Source organism: Vicia villosa, linkage group LG6, assembly GCF_029867415.1.
Source record: "Vicia villosa cultivar HV-30 ecotype Madison, WI linkage group LG6, Vvil1.0, whole genome shotgun sequence".
Taxonomy (NCBI): domain Eukaryota; kingdom Viridiplantae; phylum Streptophyta; class Magnoliopsida; order Fabales; family Fabaceae; genus Vicia; species Vicia villosa.
Genome location: NC_081185.1, coordinates 20,627,162 through 20,652,143, shown reverse-complemented (window position 1 = coordinate 20,652,143; position 24,982 = coordinate 20,627,162). Strand labels below are relative to the sequence as shown.

General features: G+C 34.5%; 3 protein-coding genes across 3 annotated transcripts; 1 reads left to right on the top strand and 2 right to left on the bottom strand.

Annotated features, from left to right (window-relative positions):
- Positions 1-868: 868 nt before the first annotated feature.
- Positions 869-1,612, bottom strand: LOC131613338 (uncharacterized). The gene has a single exon (XM_058885018.1). It carries the CDS (start codon positions 1,610-1,612, stop codon positions 869-871), a length of 744 nt encoding a protein of 247 aa, XP_058741001.1.
- Positions 1,613-1,844: 232 nt separating this feature from the next.
- Positions 1,845-2,402, bottom strand: LOC131613337 (uncharacterized mitochondrial protein AtMg00310-like). Its single transcript, XM_058885017.1, has 2 exons — positions 2,051-2,402; positions 1,845-1,909 (listed from the first exon to the last, which is right to left on the bottom strand). Exons 1-2 carry the CDS (start codon positions 2,400-2,402, stop codon positions 1,845-1,847), a joined length of 417 nt encoding a protein of 138 aa, XP_058741000.1.
- A 14,962-nt stretch (positions 2,403-17,364) lies between these two features.
- On the top strand, positions 17,365-18,758 carry LOC131613336 (uncharacterized). The gene is made up of 3 exons (XM_058885016.1): positions 17,365-17,962; positions 18,061-18,109; positions 18,449-18,758. Exons 1-3 carry the CDS (start codon positions 17,365-17,367, stop codon positions 18,756-18,758), a joined length of 957 nt encoding a protein of 318 aa, XP_058740999.1.
- The last annotated feature ends 6,224 nt before the right edge of the window (positions 18,759-24,982 follow it).

The window sequence follows — 24,982 nt, the reverse complement described above, 5'->3', positions numbered from 1 at the left end:
AGATGTGAGAAGTCTAAATATACCCTTGGTTGATAAGGGTAATTAGTATATATCCTTGTGTCAATTTTGACTGTACTTTACATTTATGTTTCTTATTCTTTCATTTGTTCGTGATTCCAGACAAATACAAGAAAAAAAAAGTCCATATAAAATATTTAAAAAGAATCTATGCATTTTTTTATAATTTCAGAGAATGAGCTAAAATAAACTTAAAAGTGAAGGAAGTTATGCTCGTGAGGCAAGCTTGACATCTCGCGGGACAAATCAAGGTGATCACCTTGACGCGCCCAAGTGACAAATTGGTATAGACTTAAAGAGGAAGTAAAACTAAATTGCTTTGCTGGAAGGAAGAAGACACATGCAAAAAGTATTACAACATCAATAAAGACAACTTGAGTGAAGTTTTTCTTAACAAAATCGCAACTAATTAATTAGTTTTATGGTTGTTTTCGATTGTTGATCACTTAATTCAATTGGCTTGTAATTTTTTCTTCCCGAAGCATTGTCTCATTTCTTTTGTAATCGCTTTCGAGAACTGTTGTTCTTCTTATTAATATATTCTTGCTTTTAGAAGAAAAAGAAAACTTAATTGTATTTTGAAACAAGGTTAAAATCATATTTTACATTCAAATTTAACATTCTATGTTTGTGTGAAATAAAGTCTTAAATGCATGATAGCTTAATTAGTCATATGCTTTTTCAAAAAAAATTATTTGAAAAGTTACTCTTCATATTAAGTCTTAATATGGATTACTTTCTTTTATCAATGTTACATTCCATTTTTTTTACAATAAAAAACTCAACTCATTTCATTAAATAATAAAGATTCAATACAAGGAGGATTCGTGTAAAATAAACTACGCCTAGTTCAAGAATCGGCCGCTTTTGCTAACGTATGAGCAACCGAATGCGCTTGACGTATTACAAACTTTACCTTAAAGTTAGGAAAAGAGAGCAACAAAGACTTAATAGAAGAGATAATGAAACTAAACTCAGAAATACCATTGTGGTTGGAACGGATAACATTAGTCACGTTTTGGGAATCACTCTCGAAGATAACATGATCCAATCCCAAATCAATAGCACTAAGCATAGCCTCCTTGAGCACCGAAGCTTCCATATCAAGAATTGGAGAGATACCAAAGTCCCACGCCGCACCTGCAATCACAAACGAGCCCAGACTATTCCTCACACACCAGCCCCGATTCGAGGTCCCACGGATAGTGTTAAAACCCGTATCCACATTACATTTAACCATTCCGATCGGAGGTGGTATCCAAGATGTATTAGTCACCTGAACATGAACCCGATGATCACTCTCTTGAGCCATGTGCCATTCCTGCCAACTAGCTAAAGCATGCAACCCAAGTTTGGAATAATTCTCACTCTCATTATTCCAAATCATATTATTCATATTTCTCCATAGCACCTCGATCATTACCGCAACCCTCCCCGCCGTCATACTATCCTCTTGGCTAAATATATCTAGAATCAAAGATGAAGCATCATCAAAAGTAGCTATCCGAGGATCAATAACGTTCGAAAGGCCGGCTATTCTCCAACACCGGTTAGTAACATCACATCCAAACAGAACATGCAAAGTATCCTCCATCTGGTTCTCACAAAAAGGGCAAGAAACCGGACAAGAGACATGATGTTGGCGAAGCCTAACTCGAGTTGGTAGGCAGACCCTACAAATTCTCCACATTAAATGCTTATCCCTTGGAGGGGCCTTAACATTCTAAAGACTACACCAGTCCCCATCCACTCTATTAAACCCCGTTTGCCCCTGTTCTTTCCTCCACAAATTATATCTCAACCGCACACTATAACAACCATTTGTCTCATGCTTCCAATTCCACTTCAACCACATCATCAACTAACGGAACTTGCATAATATTCTCAGCCACTACATAATCAAACAAATCTCTTATAACATGAACATCCCAAAATTTACCATTAGGTGACAAGAGATCATGAACCGAAAGATCATACCCACCTTATATTTTTTCTCTAAGCTAAGGTTCAAACATCACCGGAATGTTCCTACCATCGCCAATACTCCTTCTGCATCCAAGGGTCAAAATTTTCCTAGCTTGCCAGATACTACGCCAAACAAAACTAGGATTATTCCCCAGATTAGCATCAAAAAAAGACATTCTAGGAAAGTACCTTGCTTTATAACATCTTGCAACTAGCGATTGAGGATTTGACAAAAGGTGCCAGCCCGTCTTCGCAACCATAGCCATGTTGAACGCCCTTAGGTCTCGCAATCCAAGCCCTCCATCATTCTTTGGCCCCGTCAACTTATCCCACGACATCCACCTAATACCCTTATTATTTTGACCTCCACTCCACCAAAACGAATTTAGCATTTTTTTCAATATCATCCACAATCCCATCCGGTAAAATAAAAAGGCTCATAACATAAGTCGGTATAGCTTGAAGCACTGATTTTATCATAACCTCCTTCCCTGCTCTAGATAACGGTCTACTCCGCCATGAGTTAATCTTCCTCCAAATCCTATCCTTTACATAACCAAAAATGTCCTTCTTTCTTCGCCCTATAAGAGAATGGAGACCCAAGTAAGTTCATGTACCCAACACATGCCTCACCCCCATAATGTTGGCTAGATCAATCTGAGCTGGACTGCTGAGATTCCTACTAAAAAACACCTCTGACTTCGCCAAATTTATCTCTTGACCAGAAGCGTCAGCATACAGATTAAGAATCCCCGTTAATTTATGAACCTCATTCAAGTTGGCCCTGCAAAATAAAAAACAATCGTCAGCAAAAAGTAGGTGAGACACACTAGGTGCCCCCTACAAATCTGGACACCAAGAATGTCTCCGCGAGCTATGGCGCCTCTAATAAGAGTCGAAAGTCCTTTAGTGATCAGAATAAAGAGATACAGGGAAAGAGGATCCCCCTGTCTCAAACCTCTTCCCGGCTGAATTGGTGCAACACTATATGCATTCACAAGCACAGAATAATTCACCGACGGGACACACATCATCATCCACTTTATCCATGTCTCCGCAAAACCCAATCTCTGTAACATCCCACTCAAAAATACCCAATCCACCCTATCATAAGCTTTACTAATATCAATCTTCAAGGCTAACTAAGCATTGTTACCCACCGTCCAACGCTTTAGAGTGTGAATAATTTCAAACGCAATCATAGCGTTATCAATAATAGATCTACTTTCCACGAACGCCGATTGCTCTTCACCTATAATCTTATCCAGAAATTTCTTCAACCGGTTAGCCAACACTTTAGAAATATTTTGTACGCCACATTGCATAGCGAGATTGGTCTCATATCCTTCATATTGTTGGGATTCGCACATTTCGGAATAAGACAAATGTTAGTATTATTAAGAGATGTAGGAAAAAAGCCCATGTCTAACCAAATCTTAGCCTCAGTAAAAATGTCCTTACCGCATAAGGACCAGAAATGCTAATAGAACGCCAGATTAAAACCATCCGGCCCCGGTGTCTTGTCAGGATGCATCTCATTTAAAGCCTCAAAAAATTCCTCCTTCACCATAGGTGTTGTAAGGAAGATGTTGTCGGCTTCTGTGATAACCGGCTGAATAAGATCAAGAACTAGTGCATAATTTCCAATTCTTCCCTCAAATAACTTATCAAAATAAGCCTTAGCAATACCACACATACCCTCCTGACTTCTTATCTCATTCTCCCCCTCATCGTGAAGAATTTGAATCTTCTGAAAATTCTGACGCACCGTAGCGGATCGATGGAAAAACTTAGTATTAAGATCACCATCACACAACCAATGAACCTTTGCTCTCTGTCGCCAATAAATATCACCTCTAATCAGCACTTTGTTGTAATCATTGTGAGTTGCTATAAACTGCGCAATCTCATTTATTCATTAATAACAAGATAATATTTGTGTGAATCACTTGAAAACCTAGTCTATGAGTGAGGTTACCTTTATGTTTTACTAAATTTTTAATGACGAAACTTTTTTAATATTCAAATGGATTTGCATGCATATTTCTTTTATTTTATTTGTTTGAAGTCAAGAAAATAATCAAGAAATTGTTTTTAAAATGAGTGACACCTGCTTGACCATATAAACCTACCTTATGAGTCAGTATTCTCTTTCTAGCCCTTTTGAACTTAAAATTTGAAATATCTATTATTTTTAAACATTATAACCTTTAGAATTCGAAAGAAAAATAATTTTTTTCTTAGAAATAAAGATCACCTTTTTTATAAGCGATGATTTCATTCATGAGTCGTAAGGGGTATTCGAACCCACAAATAACATGGAGCACAAGCTCTCAACTACCTCCTAATACAATTTGGAGGAGAAGAAAACCGGTTAAAACAGTTACAAAAAAATGAATTTTGCAATCTCCAACAAACCATTTTCGTGAGAGAAATTTAATGTGAAGGTGCGTGAAACACAAGAAAAACGGGGTTTGAATTGAGTTTCAAGCTTTAAAATCAATTTCTTCCCAAGTAAAAACAGAAGAACCCAAGAAAAAAATAAATACCACAATAAATTTTATCCTGGTTCACTGTTAACAAAGTTACTCCAGTTCACCCGCCAATGTGATTTTACCTAATTAACAAGGAATTAATCCACTATAACCGAACTAATTACAGACACCACAACAAAGACTAAAGGTCACTTGTTGCAAACCATAGAGAGTAAATGTCAATGTCTTCTTGAGAATTCTAACTAAAGCCCTAGCCTCTCAAAGAACTATCAACTCACAAGTTGAATATAAAGGTTTTGTGTTTATAGAGTTGCTTCTTGAAAGCAACTTACACTAAATAACAAAAAACTGTTAAGCAAGTATCGAATAAAAGTTCACTTACTGTAAGTTAACGAACAAATGTTCATTTGCTTACAAAAATTTACAAAGAATTAATCAGAGTGATTTTAGTATCATTTCAGCATGAGTTTTGTTGTGTTGATTGATATTTGAATTCTTCTTCTAAGTCTTTTTTATAGCCAAGAAGAAGTCTGTTGAAGGGTAGAATTGGAATACTTAATTCCATCTGTTTTATTCCAACAGTCAGTGATGGAGTGGTAGACAACATAATATAGTAGTACTGTCCTTGCGCCACCCTATCCGAGTAGTGGAAACATAAATACCTCGTACTATTTCCTCACGTGAACCATGGTTGATCTTTATCTTCTAATATTCAGAGGCTTCTGATAGTAGATGTTGAACCATGTTTAGAAGGACCAAAACTTGAGTTACCAGAACCTAAGTCTTCAGAACCTGTTCACGTAGAACCTTGTCTTCATAGTCTTCAGCACTTGCTCTTGGAATCTTCAGATCCTAAGTCTTCAGAGTCTTCAGAACTTGTTCATCCAGAACTTTTTCTTCACAGTCTTCAGCACTTGGTCTTCAAATCTTCTGATCCTAAGTCTTGAGAGTCTTCAGAACTTGTTCATCTAGAACCTTGTCTTCAAAATCTTCTGAACTTGGGCAACAAAATCTTAGAGCTAGAGAAGGCCCTAGAAGCTCTTTTCGAGAGTCACGATCAGAAGCTATATCACTAACATTCATTAGAACGGTTGTTATAGAAGCATTCTAGAACTTGATCGAGTCTTTGTAAACACTCCAATTTCATCCAGAGTCATAGTATGTTGAATTTCGAACTTGATGACGTCACACGCCTTTTCTTCAAAGACAATACATGTTAGCAAATGCTACACTCAAGACAGAAACCATTAGTATACTAAATTGTTCTCTAAAAGATATCATGTAATGTTATCATCAGAACATAAGGCCATATGCATAACCAAATATTTTTCTTACATAATCGACAATAAACAATCCTCAAAATTGAAAGAGCCATCTTGATACATAATTGCACTCCTTGCTAGTCAAAGAGTCCATATTATTGACAACTAAATAATCATTGGTTACGATTTTTTTTGTCTGATTCTAAGTGTATCTATGATATAGCGAAATTTTCTAAAATTTTATTTATTTCTCTATAATTAATTTTATTATTATATATACACTGATGTATATTTTTCTTGAAGTCTAGAACCCCTTAGGATGATCTTATTTTTCAATGATAAATTTATACTTTGCTTACAACCTCTTCTTTTTCAATACCATATAAATGTTACGGCTTCTTTCAACATGTATTGTAATCAGTAAATTCTATTGGAGTCAGGTAGGCATAAGATAATAAAATGTATATATGTATAATGGTTTTAAGTTTGGGGTTGATCTAAAATCGTAACCTTCTAAATTTAGTGTTAGTCCTATGAGCATATCTAATAAAAAAAGACTATGAAAAGAAATAAAAAATGAAAATGGGTACCCAAAGAAAAAGAAAAAGAATTAAAAAGAAAACATATATGGGTACTAAATTAAGAAAAATACTCAAAAAATTCAATAAAGAGTTGGAGTGAAAGAATAAAATAATCTAAATAGATAAAAGAAGGAAGATACTGCCTAAATTAGCCTAAATTTATCCTACTATAACCCAAGCCATGTTACAACCCAAAGACATCAAAAAGTGTGTGTAATAGTTATTTAATAAATTATTTAGATTTACTTCAAACTTATGGTAAAATGATATGTGCACGTTTAATCATTGAGCATATATTAAATGAATGAATTGGAGAGAAGAGAGAAAATATTGAAAGATAAAATGCAAGAACGAAGCCTTTTGAGTTATCCATCTTGAGGTATGAGAATGAAAGTAAAAATTGAACAAGAACATGGAAGTACTCTGGTAAGTATCGTCAACTTCGAAATTATCGTAAAAGAAGGTATATTCTTAAAGTCTTAAAATATAATTTTCAAGCATTTTCCTTGAGAACAAGAAAAGTTTCAAGTTTGAAGTTATGATGACAAATATCCATACAATGTTTTTAGTACTTAAAATTGATATTTTAGGAGTATTTATTAATATGTTATTGTTTTGCAGGTTTTAATAAACAATCTGAAGATTTGGAGAATATGTCAAACTATGATGAGATTAACCTATATAACTAGACAAATTTTAAAATATTTTACTATGAAAGTTATGATGAAGAATCAAGGAGAGGAATGGAACAAAAATAAAAGAGAAAAAATATAGAAATTTTCATAATAAACATGAGATAACGGGGGCAGAACCTACATAGAGATGATATTAATTCCTAGAAGACGCTAACTAGGGCTAGCGGTGCAAGCTCAACTCTCTTCCTAAAGAAAAAATAAAAAGAATTATTTGATAGCAACTCACCGCCAAAATGAGCTATGCAGTCCAAAATGTTTATGAAAGTCCTTGTCTAGAAAATCACTTAATAGTTATAGAATTAGGGTTAGGCGTGACACGATTGCGCGATTTAGAATTTTATCTATAAATAGAGAAACATGTTTAGTGAAAGGGAGACCATTTTTCTATAGTCTAAGGTGTTTTTATGACTTAGAGAAAGGTATAAATGAAGGATATCAATAGGAGTTGTTTTTTCATCATTGTAAGTCTTTTTTTTTTTCAATTGTAAAAATTATGATACCCTTAAGGATGAGTGGTTGGTACCTTTAGATTAGATTTTCTTTAGATGATTCTACCTTAAACATGTGATTTATGTAATTTCTGTGGATGATCCACTTTAAGGATGAGTGGTTGGTCCTTTTTTTTAATTATATCGTTTTATTTATTCTTAGTGTGTTTTCTTATTTACAAAATTGGGGAAACTGATTCTAAAGGGAAACGAGACTCAACGGTAATTTCTATATCGGAATTGTGGGAATAAGAGATTGTAATGATGGTTCGTGTTGCGGAAGGATTAATCTTGGGCATTAGTATAGTTTTATGCACTATAAACCTTTGTCTTTCCATTGGAGATTTCCAATATCAAGAAGGTTGCATTGACGAAGCGAGTATCATAGCATAATCATTGAGGTTGTGAGGTTTAATTTCATATTTTGTAACACTAACTTCTTATTTATGTACCATAAAACATTCATCTTAGCGATTAAAAAAGGCACTTAATTGCTTTTAATTATATTTGCCAACCATAGTTAATATTCTCTAGTCTACTATTAACACACAATTAATCAACTCTACTCAGCGCACCCCATGTTTTGTCACTCGTTTAATGCACTATCACTGCATTCACTTTGTCCTTGTGCAAGGAAATACACAATCTTTATGCATATGATAATAAAACTCATCACAATGTAGTTTTTGTTGGCATAATTATTACGATAGTATTTTCCCTCCAACACTAAGATCTCGACAGTCGTCTTCACGCTCATGTCCATTATGGGAAAAGGCAATACCATATGTTATATGTGTGCATCGACCATGTTAGAGGCCTTAACCGGGTTTGAGCGAGAAATCAAGAACTATAAATTGAAACCTCAACACGAGGCATAATCCTCCGATCAAAACTCTAAAATATTACTTTCTCTGATCCTATTTACAAGAAAAAAATTATTTTTTAGATTCATTGAAAAAATAATGTATTTGACACATATATTGTCTAGATATATTAGTCACTCAAAATATCTAAAAAATAAATTTTATCTTATAAATAGGACCAGATGAGTAAAAGAATAGCTAACAATAAGGTCCATTCCACAATTTAGCAAAACTAGATATGTAATGGAAGAGATACAACTCTCCATGAGAATATTTTTGTGATGATTAGAATGGCGCCACTTACACTAAAATTCGTATAGGTTTGTGTTGTGGTAGTCAAAACGCCACCTATATATATATATATATATATATATATATATATATATATATATATATATATATATAGGTGGAGAGACGTGTGCCGAATGTGAAGAGACGACGGTGGGATCATGCTGGCGGTAAAGCAGGAAGAGGGAAACGTATCATAACCTCTTTCTTCTTCACTTCTTTTCCGGACAGATGCAGTGCCAAAGATCTCTACAAGATCTTTGAGAAATATGGTGAAGTGGACGAGGTCATTGTTCCCGGGAGAAGAGATAAACGTGGAAGAAAATTTGGTTTTGTTCGTTTTTTTGACATTATGGATGCGGACAGATTGGCTCTAAAACTTGACAATATCTTTATTGACAATCTTAAACTTTTTGTTAATCTCCCTCGTTTTCAAAGGGGGAAGGAGTCAACTCTTGTTATGTTGAGACCATCTTTTCAGGGCATGGGAAAGAATCCAAAGCTTGTTAACTTCAATACAACTTTTGATAGAACTTCGAAGGAAGCTAAATCTTTTGCTGCAGTGGTTCAAAACCGTGAAAATGCCCTTGTAGCTTCCCCACCACTTCTGGAGTTTAGTTTTGATTCGACTGAGGTCTTGCAGAGATTCTCTAGAGCTTTTGTTGGGAAGGTCATAGAAGTTGGAATGACTTACAATATCCAAGACGTTTTTGATATGGAGGGTTTTTTTGGTGTTAAGGTTTCACCGTTAGGTGCAAACCTGTGTCTGTTGGAAGATAGGGAAGAAGGAGCGGTGGAAAATATGATAGCAAATGAGAAGCTCTGGTTAGATAGATGGTTCTTGGAGGTAAATCGATGGAATGCAGAAACATTTGATTCCGAAAGAGTCACTTGGTTGAGAGTGTTTGGACTTCCTGGACACTTTTGGAATGATGAGACCTTTGCCTTCTTATCCAAAACGGTGGGATCTTTCATTCGTGCTGATGATACGACCGCTAATAAAAAACGTTTGGATGTTGCTCGACTTATGATCAGAACTCGATGTGCGGCGGGGATTGACGAATTGTTGTGTTTGAGAATCAATGGCATGTTGGTCAGAATCAAATTGGTTGAGGATACTCAGGGACCACTGCGAGTCATGGAGGATGGTTCTGCAGATTCAAAAGCTTCTCTTTCGGAATACTGTTCCGACGACGAGGATGGTGTTAGAATCTCGGTTACGGATGTTGGTTCGGAGAAGGGGGTGGAGAACGTTTTTCCGGCAGACATGGTGGGTATTCCGGCAATATCAGGTTCATTAAATGTTGAAAGGGACGTGTCGGTGGCTGCTGGGAAAAGAGATGGGACAGATTGCATGTATTTGGAAACTGACGCGCAGGATTTTTCGGTTGCAAAGTCCAAAATTCCTTGTAATTCTTCTGGCTCTATTAATGCAGCAGCTTTTCAAAGGTCAAAGGATACTTTAGGGGACGTGGATTTCAAGGCTAGACAGGAGGTATCTGTGGGACCCATTTATTTTGAATCTATTAAGGATGGATCAGGTGGAATTATGGGAGTGGATAATTGGGGTTTAGGCCCAAGTAGAAGGGCAAAATCGGTGGACTTGGGCCGTTTTGATGCTGCAGTGTGGGAATTGGGCCATTCCAAATCCAAACCCAATTTGAACAAAGCTAGTTATGTTACTAAGCCTTCAACACGTACAGACCGTATGTCTAACTTATCTGAGAGCTTTAGCACGGATAATAATGGAGAGGCCGTAGGTGGATTCAATCCGGTTAACTTGTTTGAGCTTTCAACTTCTAAATCGGATCGGAGGGAGAATACAAATGTTTCGCACTCTGAGGTGGAGGCCGGAACAGTCGATATTGGAGCGGGAGATTGCCAAGAGATTCCTTCTTCTCCGATTGAGGTTAGTAACTCTTTTCTTCCTCTTAGGAGAACTGTGGTGTATAGGGGCTCTGTTCGATCTGGAAACAATAAGGGGGTTCACGGTTCCTGTGAGGGAGATGAGGGTGTTTCTGCTAAAGTTGTTGTAGCAAATAGATCGGTGAACTCGGATGATTCTGTTTGTGGAGAGATCTCGGATTCGGGACTGATGCAAGGTAATAAGAGGTTCTGGGCCAAGGAAAGAGAGGAGATTGCGTCAAAACTGTGGGATAGAGCCTCAGCTTATGGTATGGAGGGAGGGGTTGCGAAGGATGTTCTGGTGGAGGAGATTAAAAAACTTGAAAACAATGATAGGATTGGTAATGGCAAGAAGGTTGGAACTAAAAGAGTTGAACAATGAATGTGCTGTCTTATAATGTTAGAGGGTTGGGGAGTCTTATTAAGAGGAAACAGATTAATGTGCTGATCCGAAAAGAAGGCTTTGATCTTTGTCTTATCCAAGAAACTAAATTAGTTCAGATTCAAGATAGATTGATTTATGAGCTTTGGGGTGGAACGGATGTGGATTGGTCCTTTAAGCCAGCATTGGGAAATTCAGGAGGTTTAATTATCTTGTGGAGGAGAGACACAATTTCTTCTCTATTCAGTTTTAATGGAGAAGGCTTCTTAGGTTTATGTGGTTACTGGAAAAATCAGTTGATATACTTTGTAAATGTCTATTCATCTTGTTTTTTGATTAATAAAAGAAGATTGTGGAGAGAGTTGGAAGATTGTAAGAGGAGATTTCCGGTGGGAGTGTGGTTTTTGGGTGGTGATTTTAATGCCATTAGAGTTGAATCGGAACGGAAGAATTCGAGTGGTTTGGTGAATAGGCGTGAGATGGAAGAATTTAATGCTTTCATTGAAAATATGGAAGTGGTGGATCCGACACCTATTGGAAGGAATTTCACTTGGTTTAGCTTGGATGGGAAATGTATGAGTCGGTTGGATAGATTCCTTTGTTCGGATTTTATAATTGAGAAGTGGAAGGTGGGGGGTCAAGTGGTGGGATCGAGAGATGTTTCGGATCATTGCCCTATTTGGATTAAAGCCGGGTCGATGGACTGGGGCCCAAAACCTTTCAAATTTTTTAATTGTTGGACAAAACATGATGAATTTTTGGGTTTTGTGGAGGATAGATGGAGGACTTTTTTGATTCGTGGAAAGGCGATTTATTCTTTCAAAGAAAAGCTTAAGTTGTTAAGGAGTGAGTTGCGTATATGGAATAAAGAGGTCTTTGGCATCTTAAATCTTGAAGTGGAAAATGCGATAAATGACTTGAATGATCTTGATTTGGTAGCTTCGGGATCCACTTCTTTGGATTTGACGGATTTGGTGGCTAGAAGAACTTCGGCATCCTCTAGAGTGTGGGAATCGATTCGATTAAAGGAAAGTGTTCTTCGGCAAAAGGCTAGGTGTGCGTGGCTTGCGGAAGGAGATTCCAATTCTAAGTTCTTTCACAAAGCCATGAAGACACGAGCTAGAAGGAATGCTATATTGGGATTGAATACTTCCAATGGTTGGATTGATAGTGTTGCGTTGATAAAAGAAGAGGTGTGGAGTCATTTTGGTAGGAGATTTGAGGAATCTATGCCTTTGCGGCCTTTGTTGGATGGAGTTTCTTTTGCTTCTATTTCTACTTTGGAAGCTTCGATTCTTGAGTTACCTTTTACGGAAGATGAGATTAAAGATGTTATTTGTAATTGTGATGGTGACAAAAGTCCGGGACCCGATGGTTTTTCAATGGGTTTTTATAAGATAGGATGGTCCTTGAAAGATGAGATTGTTGGGTTTGTTAGTGAATTTCATACTTTTGCCGTGCTTCCTAAAGCGGTTACGGCTTCTTTCTTGGCTTTGATTCCTAAGGTTGATAATCCTGTCAATTTGGATGATTTTCGTCCTATTTGCCTAATTGGTAGTATGTATAGGATCTTGGCAAAATTGCTTGCTACTAGAATGAAGGTGGTGATGAATCAGCTTGTATCGCAATGTCAATCGGCTTTTATTCCTAATAGGAATATGTTGGATGGTGTGCTTGTGGTTAATGAGTTATTGGATTTTGCTAAGAGAAATAAAAGAAGGTGTATGATGGTGAAGGTTGATTTTGAGAAGGCTTATGACTGTGTCTCGTGGGAGTTTCTAAGATATCTCTTAAGAAGGATGGGGTTTGGTGTAAAATGGAGGAAGTGGATTGAAGCACTAGTTTTCAATAGTTCAATGTCGGTCCTTGTTAATGGTAGTCCAACCCGGGAGTTTTCGGTTACTAGAGGATTAAGACAAGGAGATCCTCTCTCTCCTTTTCTCTTTTTGTTGGTGGCGGAGGGTTTGACGGCTATGGTAAAAGTAGCGTCTTCTCTAGGAGATTTTAAAGGGTTTAGCTTGGATGATCATCAACACTTTGAAATTCTTCAATTTGCCGATGATACAATTTTGATTGGCGAAGACTCGTGGAATAATCTTTGGACTTTTAAGGCCATCCTCCGAGGCTTCGAGCTTGTGTCCGGTCTACGGGTCAACTTGAACAAAAGTCGGCTTTTTGGAGTTAATCTTGATCCGGATTTCATTCAAGCCGGGTCTTCCTTCTTAAATTGTGCGATTGGCTCTTCTTCCTTTAATTTTCTTGGTATTCCGGTTGGTGTTAATCCTAGAAGATGTGAGGTGTGGAGACCGCTAATTTCAAAACTAAGAAGACGCATTGGAAGTTGGCAAAATAGACAACTTTCCATTGGCGGTAGGGTGGTGTTGTTGAATTCCATCTTGTCTAGTATTCCAATCTTCGTCTTCTCTTTTTACAAGGCACCTAAATCCATTATCTCGGAAATTATCGCGATTCAACGATCTTTTCTTTGGGGTGGAGAACAAGATAAGAAGAAGATTAATTGGATTAGTTGGGATAAAGTTTGTCTACCAAAGAAAGAAGGAGGGCTTGGTGTGAAGCATTGTGGGAAGTTCAATTTAGCGCTTCTTAGCAAGTGGAAGTGGCGTATCTTGAACAATGAAAATTTTTTATGGACTAACATTCTTTCTTGTAGGTATGGAGACATTCGAAGAACTTTGATAAAGGATACCGCTATTAATCCGAGAAGTAAAGTTTCTCTTTGGTGGCGTGATCTAGTTTCCATTGGGAGAGAAAATTCGGATACTACTTCAAATTGGTTTAATTCCTCTATCTCTTGCAAACTTGGAACCGGTCTTGTTTTTGAATTTTGGTTTGATGCTTGGATAGGAACAACGCCTCTAGGAATTTTGTTTCCGGAGTTATTCTTGTTATCCGAAGCACCCCATTCGAAGGTGGCGGAGATGGGAAGTTGGAATGACGAAATTTGGAGGTGGAACTTTGGAACTTTTGGTGTCATCGAGGATGGGACAGCCGCGGCGCAATTGAATCAACTTATAATTCTTCTTGCTTCGGTTCAACCTTGTCGTTTGATAGAAGACTCTTTTGTGTGGTGGCGTAATCCTTCCGGTTTCACGGTAAGTAACGCTTATGATACCATTTTGTTACTTGACTTACCGCACCCTCCGTTGGAGAACTCTCTTTCTTCTATTTTCTCTTGTTTATGGAAGACTAAGGTTCCTAGTAGAATTCATCTCTTCGGTTGGAGATTGATTTGGAATAGACTCCCTACGAAAGCGGAGTTGGCGAAGCGGGGAATCTTAGGAGAGGCACAATTATTGAAGTGCCCTTTATGTAATCGGGTGGATGAGGATTTAGACCATTTGTTTCTCCATTGTCATTATACTAGAACTTGGTGGACCGAGTTATATAGTTGGCTTGGTATTGATGAGGTGCCGGTGGTAGGAACAATTTTGGAGCGGCTTTCTTCTTTAGATTCAATTTGTAAATCTTCTTTCCATATGGAAATAGGTTGGTTCTTTGGTTTAATTTTTTGTTGGGTTGTTTGGAAGTGTAGGAATGCAATCATTTTTGAGGAAATTTGTTTGGCATCCTTTGATGGGGTAGGATGGTTCAAGTTCATATCTTGGGAATGGTTTTTGATTTTTTTTAAAGAAAAAGCTAGTTGCTCTTGGCCGGATTGGTGTGTCGATCCGAGACCTTTTCTTAATTGATTTGTCGGCCCTTTGGTTTTTGGGAGGTTGTTCTCATGTGGGCTTGATTTATTTTCTTGTAATTTTGGGTTAAGCACCCCTAGTGCTTTTTAATACATCCCTTTGCTTATCAAAAATATATATATATATATATATATATATATATATATATATATATAAATATATATTATACAGAAAAAAAATGTTGAAATTTTGTGATGACTTATTCTCATGACATCTTCACATCAACTCCTAGAGTTCTTACATTGTGCAGGTTTAATAATGAAAATATTGTCCTCTTCAAATATTTTATTAACATTGAATTTTGTGGTGCATGCAATATATAATGTAATCATAGTGAAAGATTAGATCATTCACACATAAATAACCATGACAAGAATGGTTGGTGCATGCTAGCAACCACCATACATTTACATGATTCTTACAAGTCCAATACTCCCTCCGTCTCATATTAAGTGTCCCATTTGAGTAATGCGCGGTTTTTAAGAAAATGATTGAATGTGTTGGTTTTAGTAAAAAAGTTAATGTCATTTACTAGAATACCCCTATTAATAGTAGTTGAATAACGTGAAAGTTAATAAATAGGGGTATAATAGTGGAAAAATAATAATGATTGATGCATTGAAATTGTAAATGGACAATTAATTTGAGACAAAGAAAAAGTGCAAATGGGACACTTATTATGAGACGGAGGGAGTAAAATATATCAAAGTTTTGTTCTTGTCACCCTTCATGTTGTAGTTAAGGCAAGTGTGATTGGCAATTGGCATGAAATAATGTTTCCATAGTAGAAAGGTTTGACCACAGTTTCAGGGCCCCATAGGGCCCCTCTTAACACAACTAACGAAGTGTGAATAAAACCTATGACTTGTTTCTTCAAGATTAATGTTGATGTTGTTGTTTGCTAAAGCATAATGCTGCCAATGAGAGAAATATGAGAGGCAGTGAAGTATCATTTTCAGCTGTAAAAGTACGTTAGCTAAGATATATATTGGCTTGTGTGTTATAGATTCTCTTAATTATATATATACCCGAACTTTCTGCTGACTTATTACTTGCTTATCAACTGCAATTTGCTACAATTCGTAATCATGATACATAGAAGTTATAAATCTTTGTTTTTTCCAAGTAAATCACAGTACTATACCACTCCAACAAAAAAAAATTTCTTAAATTTTTTAATAATCATGCATGTTCAAACTCAAATTTGAATACGAGACTTTGTTTAATTTAATCTAAAAGTTAAATGTTGGATGTTATAAATATTATTGGAATTGAATTTAAATGAAGTTTTTTTTAAGAGTCTTTGCTAACGAGTGTCCTTAGAGTACTCTTTAAGTATAATAAATATAAAAAAATATTTTTAATAAATGTCAATATTTCAATTTTCAATACATTTTCAATATATTAAATACACACATTTTTAAAAATGGTTAACATTTCTCTTTTTTTAAATTAAAATCTATAATATAAGAAAATTAATGGTTGTGGAAAAGTCAAAAATATCCTTATTTGATTTTTTGCCACCACATTAAAATTGTGGTTTTTTGGTCTTTGCACCATAAAGTTCTTAATTTTATTATTAAAATAATATAACTCTTATATTTTATCAAATTTACCAAATCTCTCTTACAAAAAAATATATATTATTGATATATTTTCTTTTATATACGAAAAATGGTATTTATGATCGAAATATTTTTTAGTCAAAAATGGTATAGGGAAAAATTTATTCAAAATATCTATTATTGATCTAAATATTTTGATATACGAAAATTTAATATTGATCCAAATATTTTTGTAAATAATACCTAAATAAAAATAATATTTGTATACGAAAAAAATCTATTATTTACGAAAAATGGTATTTATGATCCAAATATTTTTTATTAAAAAATGATATACGGGAATAAATCTACTATTGATCTAAATATTTTTATATACGAAATTTACTATTGATCCAAATATTTTTGTAAATGATACGTAAACAAAAATGAAGTTTGTATACGGGAAAAAAATCTATTATTGATCTAAATATTTTTATATACGAAAATTTTTATTTATGATCCAAATATTTTTTATTCAAAAATGGAATAGGCTACATAATCTATTATTGATCTAAATATTTTTATATACGAAAATTTGATATTGATCCAAATGTTTTTGTAAATGACACGTAAAGAAAAATAATATTTGTATATGGATAAAAATCTATTATTTATAAAAAATGGTATTTACGATCCAAATATTTTTATTCCAAAATAGTATACGGGAAAATAATCTACTATTGATCTAAATATTTTTATATACGAAATTTACTATTGATCCAACTATTTTTGTAAATGATACCTAAACAAAAATGAGGTCTGTATACGGAAAAAAATCTATTATTGATCTAAATATTTTTATATACGAGAAATGATATTTATGATCAAATATTTTAGAATAAAAAATGGTATACGGGAAAAAAAATCTATTATTGATCTTAATATTTTTGTATACGAAAATTTAATATTGATCCAAATACTTTTGTAAATGGTACCTAAATAAAAATAATATTTGTATTATTATTTACAAAAAATGTTATTTATGATCCAAATATTTTTTATTCAAAAATGGTATACGGGAAAAAATCTACTATTGATGTAAATATTTGTATATATGAAATTTACTATTGATCCAAATATTTTGGTAAATGATACTTAAACAAAAATGAAGTCTGTACTGTTTGTCAAAATGCAGAAGGATCCAGCTTTTAATCACCATGCTAAATGTGAGAAAATGGGCATCACACACCTCACATTTGCTGATGATGTTCTCATGTTTTGCGGGGGTGATGTAACATCTGTTGACATGATGAAGGTGCTACACACATTTGCTGATACTACAGAGATGGTAGTTAACCCTAGGAAATGCAAAGTGTTCTTTGGTGGAGTGGATATAGAAACCAGAAATAAGATCAAAGAGCTTACTACTTATGAAGAAGGCCTGCTTCCTTTTAGGTATATAGGAGTTCCTCTCATAACTAGAAAGCTCAACATCAAACACTATCCCCCTCTTATTGACAAGATCCTGGCTAAAGTGAAACATTGGTCCTCGAGACTTCTTAGCATGGCAGGAAGAATGCAACTGGTTCAAAATACAGTCATTATTATTGCTCAGTTTTTGATGCAATGTCTCCCTATTCCAAAATATGTCATAAAGAGAATAGATAGCATCTGTAGGAGCTTTGTCTGGATTGGAAAAGTGACTGTTAGCAAGAAGAGCCCCATTGCATGGGAATCTGTTTGTAAGCCAAAGAGCCTTGGAGGTATGAACATTTTCAATCTGTGTATTTGGAATGATATTGCTTTATTGAAGTGTCTATGGAACCTTTGTCTGAAAGCTGATACTCTTTGGGTAAAATAGGTGCATATCCATTACCTAAAGAAGAAACCCTTGATGGAGGCTGTAATACGTAATAGTAGCTCGTAGGTGATAAAGAAAATCTTCAAATTAAGAGAGCACATTCCAAACTTGCAAACTTGCAGTCAGTTTGGGATCAAATGTTTCAAAAGAGGATTTTTCGTATGAACCAACTGTATGATATGATGGTGGACTCGGATAAGGTACCTTGGAGACATCTTTTAAAAGGTAACTGTGCTAGACCTAGGGCTGCTATCATTACATGGATGGCCTTCCATGGTAGACTGAGTACAAAGGACAGACTAAGACGTTTTGGTTTGATAATTGAACACGATTGTTGCTTGTGTAAAGAGGTTGATGAAACCCTGGACCATTTTTTATTTGATTGCAGGTTTTCTAAAGCTGTGTGGAAGCATGTACTGCAGTGGTTAGGCATAACACATGAGCCTCAACCTTGGTCTATTGAGATTGGGTGGATTATGCATATGATTGCTAAAAAAGGATGGAGATACAAGATTCTAAAGATAGCTGTGGCTGAAACTATATATGATGTATGGCAATATAGAAATGAAGTAATTTTTGGAAAGTATACTCATAGGAATACTAGCATAGATATTGGAGAAAGAATTATAGAGAAAGTGATGTATAGAGGATGGTATTCGCCCAATTTAAGGAAGCACATAGCTACCTTGATGCTTTAGTTCAGTTTGGTCTTTTTGGTAGGTTGGATCTTTTGATCACCTTTGTATTTTGACTGTTTTTTGAATTAATAATATATTTATTTGACTAAAAAAAATGAAGTCTGTATATGAGAAAAAATCTATTATTGACCTAAATATTTTTATATACGAGAAATTGTATTTATGATCAAATATTTTTGATCCAAAAATGGTATACGGGAAAAAATATATTATTGATCTAAATATTTTAATATACGAAAATTTAATATTGATCCAAATATTTTTGTAAATGATACCTAAACAAAAATAATATTTGTATAGGGAAAAAAATCTATTATTTACGAAAAATGGTATTTATGACCAGAATATTTTTTATTCAAAAATGGTATACGGGAAAAAATTATTATTGATCTAAATATTTTTATATATGAAATTTACTATTGATCCAAATATTTTTGTAAATGATACTTAAACAAAAATGAAGTCTGTATACGAAAAAAAATTATTATTGATCTAAATATTTTTATATACGAGAAATAATATTTATGATTAAATATTTTTAATCCAAAAATGGTATACGGGAAAAAATCAATTATTGATTGAAATATTGTTATATACGAAATAATCAATTATTTATCTAATTTTTTTTGAACATTTTTATTTAAAATAAATGATGTATCCAAATTCGCATAACCGAACAGAACTCATGCGCATGCACGGGTTTGTTATTAGTTAAAGTTTAAAGAAGGTAATTAATTTTGTTAAATTTGTTGTTGATTTGAATTAAATTAAACATAGATTAATTTATATTTAAATATATTTTTAAAATTGAATCATAAAGCAATATGGTTGTGCTAGTTAATGGATATCTAATCCAAGAGATTGGTATAAAGAAAGGGTCGAAGCAAAGTGATATTTTTTGTTTTTTTTCTTCTTTTTGTGTTTAAAGGTCTTAGTGGGTTGTTTTTCAGGGGCTTTAAAGTTGGACTTTTTTTTTAAGTTTTAGAGTTGGTTATTCTAATTTGACAATGTTTCATCTTTAGTTTGCAGATTATACTTTTATCTTGGCAAAAAAGTCGATGGATAATTTTGAACTTTATCAAAGCTATTTTTCGGAGTTTTGAGTTAGTTTTCGGTCTCCGAGTTAATTTTGTTAAGAGTTGTGTTATAGGAGTTAATTTGAAGCCAATTTTTTTAAAAATTTATCAGGTGAATCTCAGTCTACTAGTGGGTGCTAATCCATCTGTTTACTTAATTTGGGAACCTCTAATAGACCTGATTTCTTGGAGGATGGTTGTCTGGCGCCATATGCATATATGTTAGTTTGGGAGGGAGACACTTCTACGAAAAATACTTTTAACCTCGATTGGATATTTAATGTTACCTGAGTTTCATATGCGAAATAACGAAATAAGTGTGTCAGTAGGGGTGGAAATAGGCTGGGCCGAGCTAGGCTTTGCCAAGCCTAAGCCTGGCCTGCCAAGAAAACTGAAGCCTAAGCCTGGCATGTGGCCTGTCGTAGGCTTATTTTTTAGGCCTGAGCCTGGCCTTTTCGAAGGCCTGGTTAGCCTGTTAGCCTATATAAAAGCCTATTTGTTTTAGACATATGTATATATGCAATTAAAATAATTTTTAAATAGACTAACTAACTAAAAGATCAAGAGACTACAAATTTGTTTGCATTGACTTATTTTAACTTACCTCTTAGCATAATTTTTACAAGACTATTTGTTTAAGAGAACTTATGAAAATAATCTTCAAGATAACCAAATTTTATTTATGTATTTTAATTCAAAGTCTAAAACATAACATAATGATAATAAAAAAGTATTCATATTTATTTAAATAGGTCGGCCTGATAGGCTTAAAAGGCTTCTTTTAGGGCCTGGGGCCTAGCCTTTTTAACTAAAGAGGCTTATAAAAAAGCCTAGACCTTTTCTATTTAAAAATAATGTGTGGCCTGGCCTGAGCCTATATAGGCTAGCCTGTAGGCCCCTGTTATCGGCCTGGCCTATTTCCACCCCTATGTGTCAGTAAAAATACGTCACTTTACCTCTCGAATGGAATTCCATCGACGAGATAAATGTAATTGTCATGGATTTGATCCTTAATAATAATTTTTTGGAATTTTAAAATAAAGAAAACACTCTTACATCGGTTTTGTCATTTAACTTGCGGATAAAACACAATTGAGTTTATTATATCTAACATTGATTGGTTATTTCACCAAATCCTAATATAACTTTTTAAATTTGTTTAAAAAGAAATTATATGAACAATTGCATTATTTTTGAAGAATAATATACAATATTTAATGATTTTTAAATATATTGTAATTCATCATTTATCTCTCATTATTTATTGATTAGAATCTCGTTCAATATTTCAAAATTTTCATTCATCACTTTTTTCTCGTTCTTTAAAACATAAAATTTGATACTTTTACAAAACGAACTATTATAAAATAAAGTTTAACGAAAACTATATGAATGATGAGTTATAAAATATTAGAGTACCCAACACCAACATTTTCTTGCTTTGACAAGCTGTATTAACTATTCTTATTCAGTTTGAATGGTTTCTAGTGAAATTGTATCATAATAATGTCGATCGAATCTCTAAACTATCCTCATTAATTATATCAAAATCTTAAGTACCCAATTTTTAATATGTAGAGTGTACTTATGCTGTGCAAATTAAACATACTAGGATAATGTCAGAATGTTCTAATTCTCTGAAAATTAAATACATGAACAAAAGTTGTGGCTATACTAAAGTGCATCAGCTACCTAGCAGAATGATGTTGCGTGTATATAGAGTTACTTAGATCTCGTTCCTTATATTAATTCAATAAAAATGTATATGTATATGACAGGCCCGGCCCAAGGATAGGCCACCTAAACAACCGTCTTGGGCTTCCAATTCTTTCAATTAGCACTTGATTCTAATATATATAGTATTGTAGTGATATTTTTAGAAAACTTTTTATTCCACTCCATGTTCAAAAGAAAGATTCTTTGTAATTTCTAAAATGTCCTTTTAAAAGCGGAAGTATATTTTCGGTGCGCATCATTTAGTGTTAAAATTGATTGAAAGCCGAAAGTATGTTTAACGGTTTCAAACCGACAATATTTTTCCGGTTTCTTCTATTACCAATATCAAACTATTTTAATATATTTACGGTTGATTTGTACATAATACAAATATTTGTACAATTGAATAAAAGGCATAAATTACTTAATAACAAAAAGCTACTGAACCTTAACTATTGAATATATATGAGATACAAAAATATAATCCAAACTAAATTAAAAAAAGTGCAACCAAATAACAAAAAAAATCAGCAAAAACTACTCGGTAAGGCGGATGATGAGCCGCCCTGTCACTCTCGAGGCGTTCCTCTGTTGCCTCCTGTAAAGCATAGCATCCTGAGCCTCCGTCGTGATGGCATCCAGAGTCCATCTAGCATCAGATCCATCTCTTAACCTCAGTCATTACCCTCCTTCGCAAGCTCCATGATACGATGACACATGGGCAACACGTTAGTGGCATGATCGGTCCTAGCCTGCTCCTCATGTAGGATCTCTTGATGAACTGGCCTCGGTGGGTTTCTTGGAACATCCTGTATCATGCATGGATGGGACACCCGGAAGAATCATAACATGTAACCGTACTCGTAGCTCTAGTCAAATGTAGCTACAGTACGTCTGGCCTCATCAGGAACAAGATGATTCTCAAAATCATCAAAAAAATCATCCATATCCCTTCGTCTCACTGTCGGAGAAGCAACTACAGTAGGATCCCTAAGAATAGTCTGGGTGAACCCGAACTGACTCATCACCCGCTCAGGCATATAACACCTTAGTAATGATTTATCATGTTGACACTACGCCAAATTTGGATTTTGCATCACAGCTACGAAAGCCTTTTTAGGAAAAAGCGCCGCTATAGGTTTCGCTAAAAATAAAACTAAAAAACAAGGGAAAAAGCGCTGGTATAGGTGATCATACGAAAGCGCTTTTGAAAAGCGTTGCTATAGGCTACCTTAAGAAAGTGCTTTTATAAAAGCGCTTCTGTAGGTAAGTTATGAAAGCGCTGCTATAAGGGTAGGATACTAAAGCGCTTTTATTCTAAAAAGCGCTGGTATAGGCTGGTTACAAAGGCGCTTTTGAAAAGCGCTCTCGTAGCTAATTTAAAATTAAAATTTTTAAAATAAAATTTATTAACTAACAGAATAAAATAATAATAATAAAAATAAGAATAAATAGGAAAAGGGGTTAGGGTTTGTGTTGGTCAAAACACGTTCTTTTCTTTTCCTCCTCAACACAAGAACGACGCCCTTCATCTTCAACAAAATTGTAGTGGCTTCTCTCTTCCTCTGATCGTCTTCCTCTTCTTCTCCGATCAATCACCGGTGACTCAAACCCTTTTCGATTATGTTCTCTTTCTCTGATGTGACTCTCCGTTCGTCCTCTTCGTCTCTCTGATTCGAAGCTTTCTCCGATTTTGTGGAGATGATGTTGCTGGGTTCGAAAGCTGAACGCCGATAATGAAATTGTTGCGCGGGTTGAAGATTGTTGTTGTGATGTTGAACATTTGTGGTTGCTGCGTTTTTTTCCGTTGATACGATGTTGAACGATGTTGTTCGTTGTATTGTCACGGTTCATTAGTGATGACAATTATGTTGTTGTTGAAGGCTTGTTGCTCTGATTCGGTGATGATGATGTTATGACGAAGATCACATATCAGTTTTGGTGATGGTAACGCGATTCCAGAAGCAGATGATGATGATTTTACCATGAGATCTTTCTGGTTTTTTGTTCGTTGAGTCTCTCTTCTTCCCTCTCAACAATTTCTGAAGGGTTTATGATTTGGGAAAATGATGAAGATTATTAGGGTCTTTGTTTGATGAATGCTGAGTTTTTTCTGGGTTTGATGCTTGATGAATATGATGAACAATGTTCTTTCTGTTTTTCTTCAAACGATTTCTGAAGGTTTTGTGTATTTGGATGATGATGATGTTTGAAAATTGTTTAGGGTTTTTGTGATGTTGGCTCTGCGGCTGAAAATTGTTTAGGATTTCATTATGAATGCTAGTGCAACTTCATAAGTAAATGAGTTAATTAAATCACTGTACATGAATTTGAACCTAAAGCTTTAAATGATACTATATTTCTAGCATTCCCTATGCTCTTTCCGAGACTTCCCCTCAATCTGGGGAACAAGTTTGGTCTAACCTAATGGAAAGAGCCCCGAGTACACTTCTAATTAGCATTACACAAGTGATCTTTTGTATACACTTCATAATTAGTTACATTTTATTATTAGTAGGTAAACAGATACTAACTATTACAACTTCCTTAGTATATAATATGATAATACGAACAAAGAAAAATCATTTTACATGAATCTGAACCTAAATTTTTATATGTTCTACTATTTTTAGTACTCTAAGTGTTGTTTCCAACAGTTCTCATAAGATATGATAGATTTACTACTGGTGGGAGGGGCTAATTCTGTTCCTCGTTGTGGTAGGTCTGAGCGGAGCATACAGAAGCTAGTCATGTTAAGAAATTCTGCTATACGTATACGTTCATATCAAGTTTACAACATTCCTATGCTTGATTCGGGAATTGCGAGCAAGGTATTGTTTTCTATGCTTTTACTCTTGAAATGTAAAACAGTGACTCTACTACCCGTATTGGCCTTTGAAAAGGCTTATTAGAACTCGAGTTGATTAGATATTCACCATTTATGAAGATAAGGCTTCTATGACTCTGGTGAAGATATACATGAAAAGATTGATAATAGAGCTTCAATCCATTTGAAATTCCGACAGAGAATCCAATCAAGATTCTCTTCTACTACATGGTGTGCATTTTGCTTATAGATCCCATCAGGTAAATTTTTTAGCATGCGTGGACAATTGAAGATAAATTAGAAGTTTATTGGTGCATTTTTGGAAAGTTAATTATGGCCATCGAGGAGTCACGTTCGGTTGGAGAGAACTAGTTTTCTTAGGGAGCAAATCAGTATATGTATGTATATATATATATATATATATATATATATATATATATATATATATATATATTTGTATTGTATTTTGTGTTTTGAGAATTTGATTGTAAACTTAGCTTCTAGAGCACTTATAAAATTAGTGATGTTTTATTTGTATTTTGATAATAAATATATGCAATACTTGTAGATTCAATTCATAAAGTGTTTCATGTTAAATATAGTTT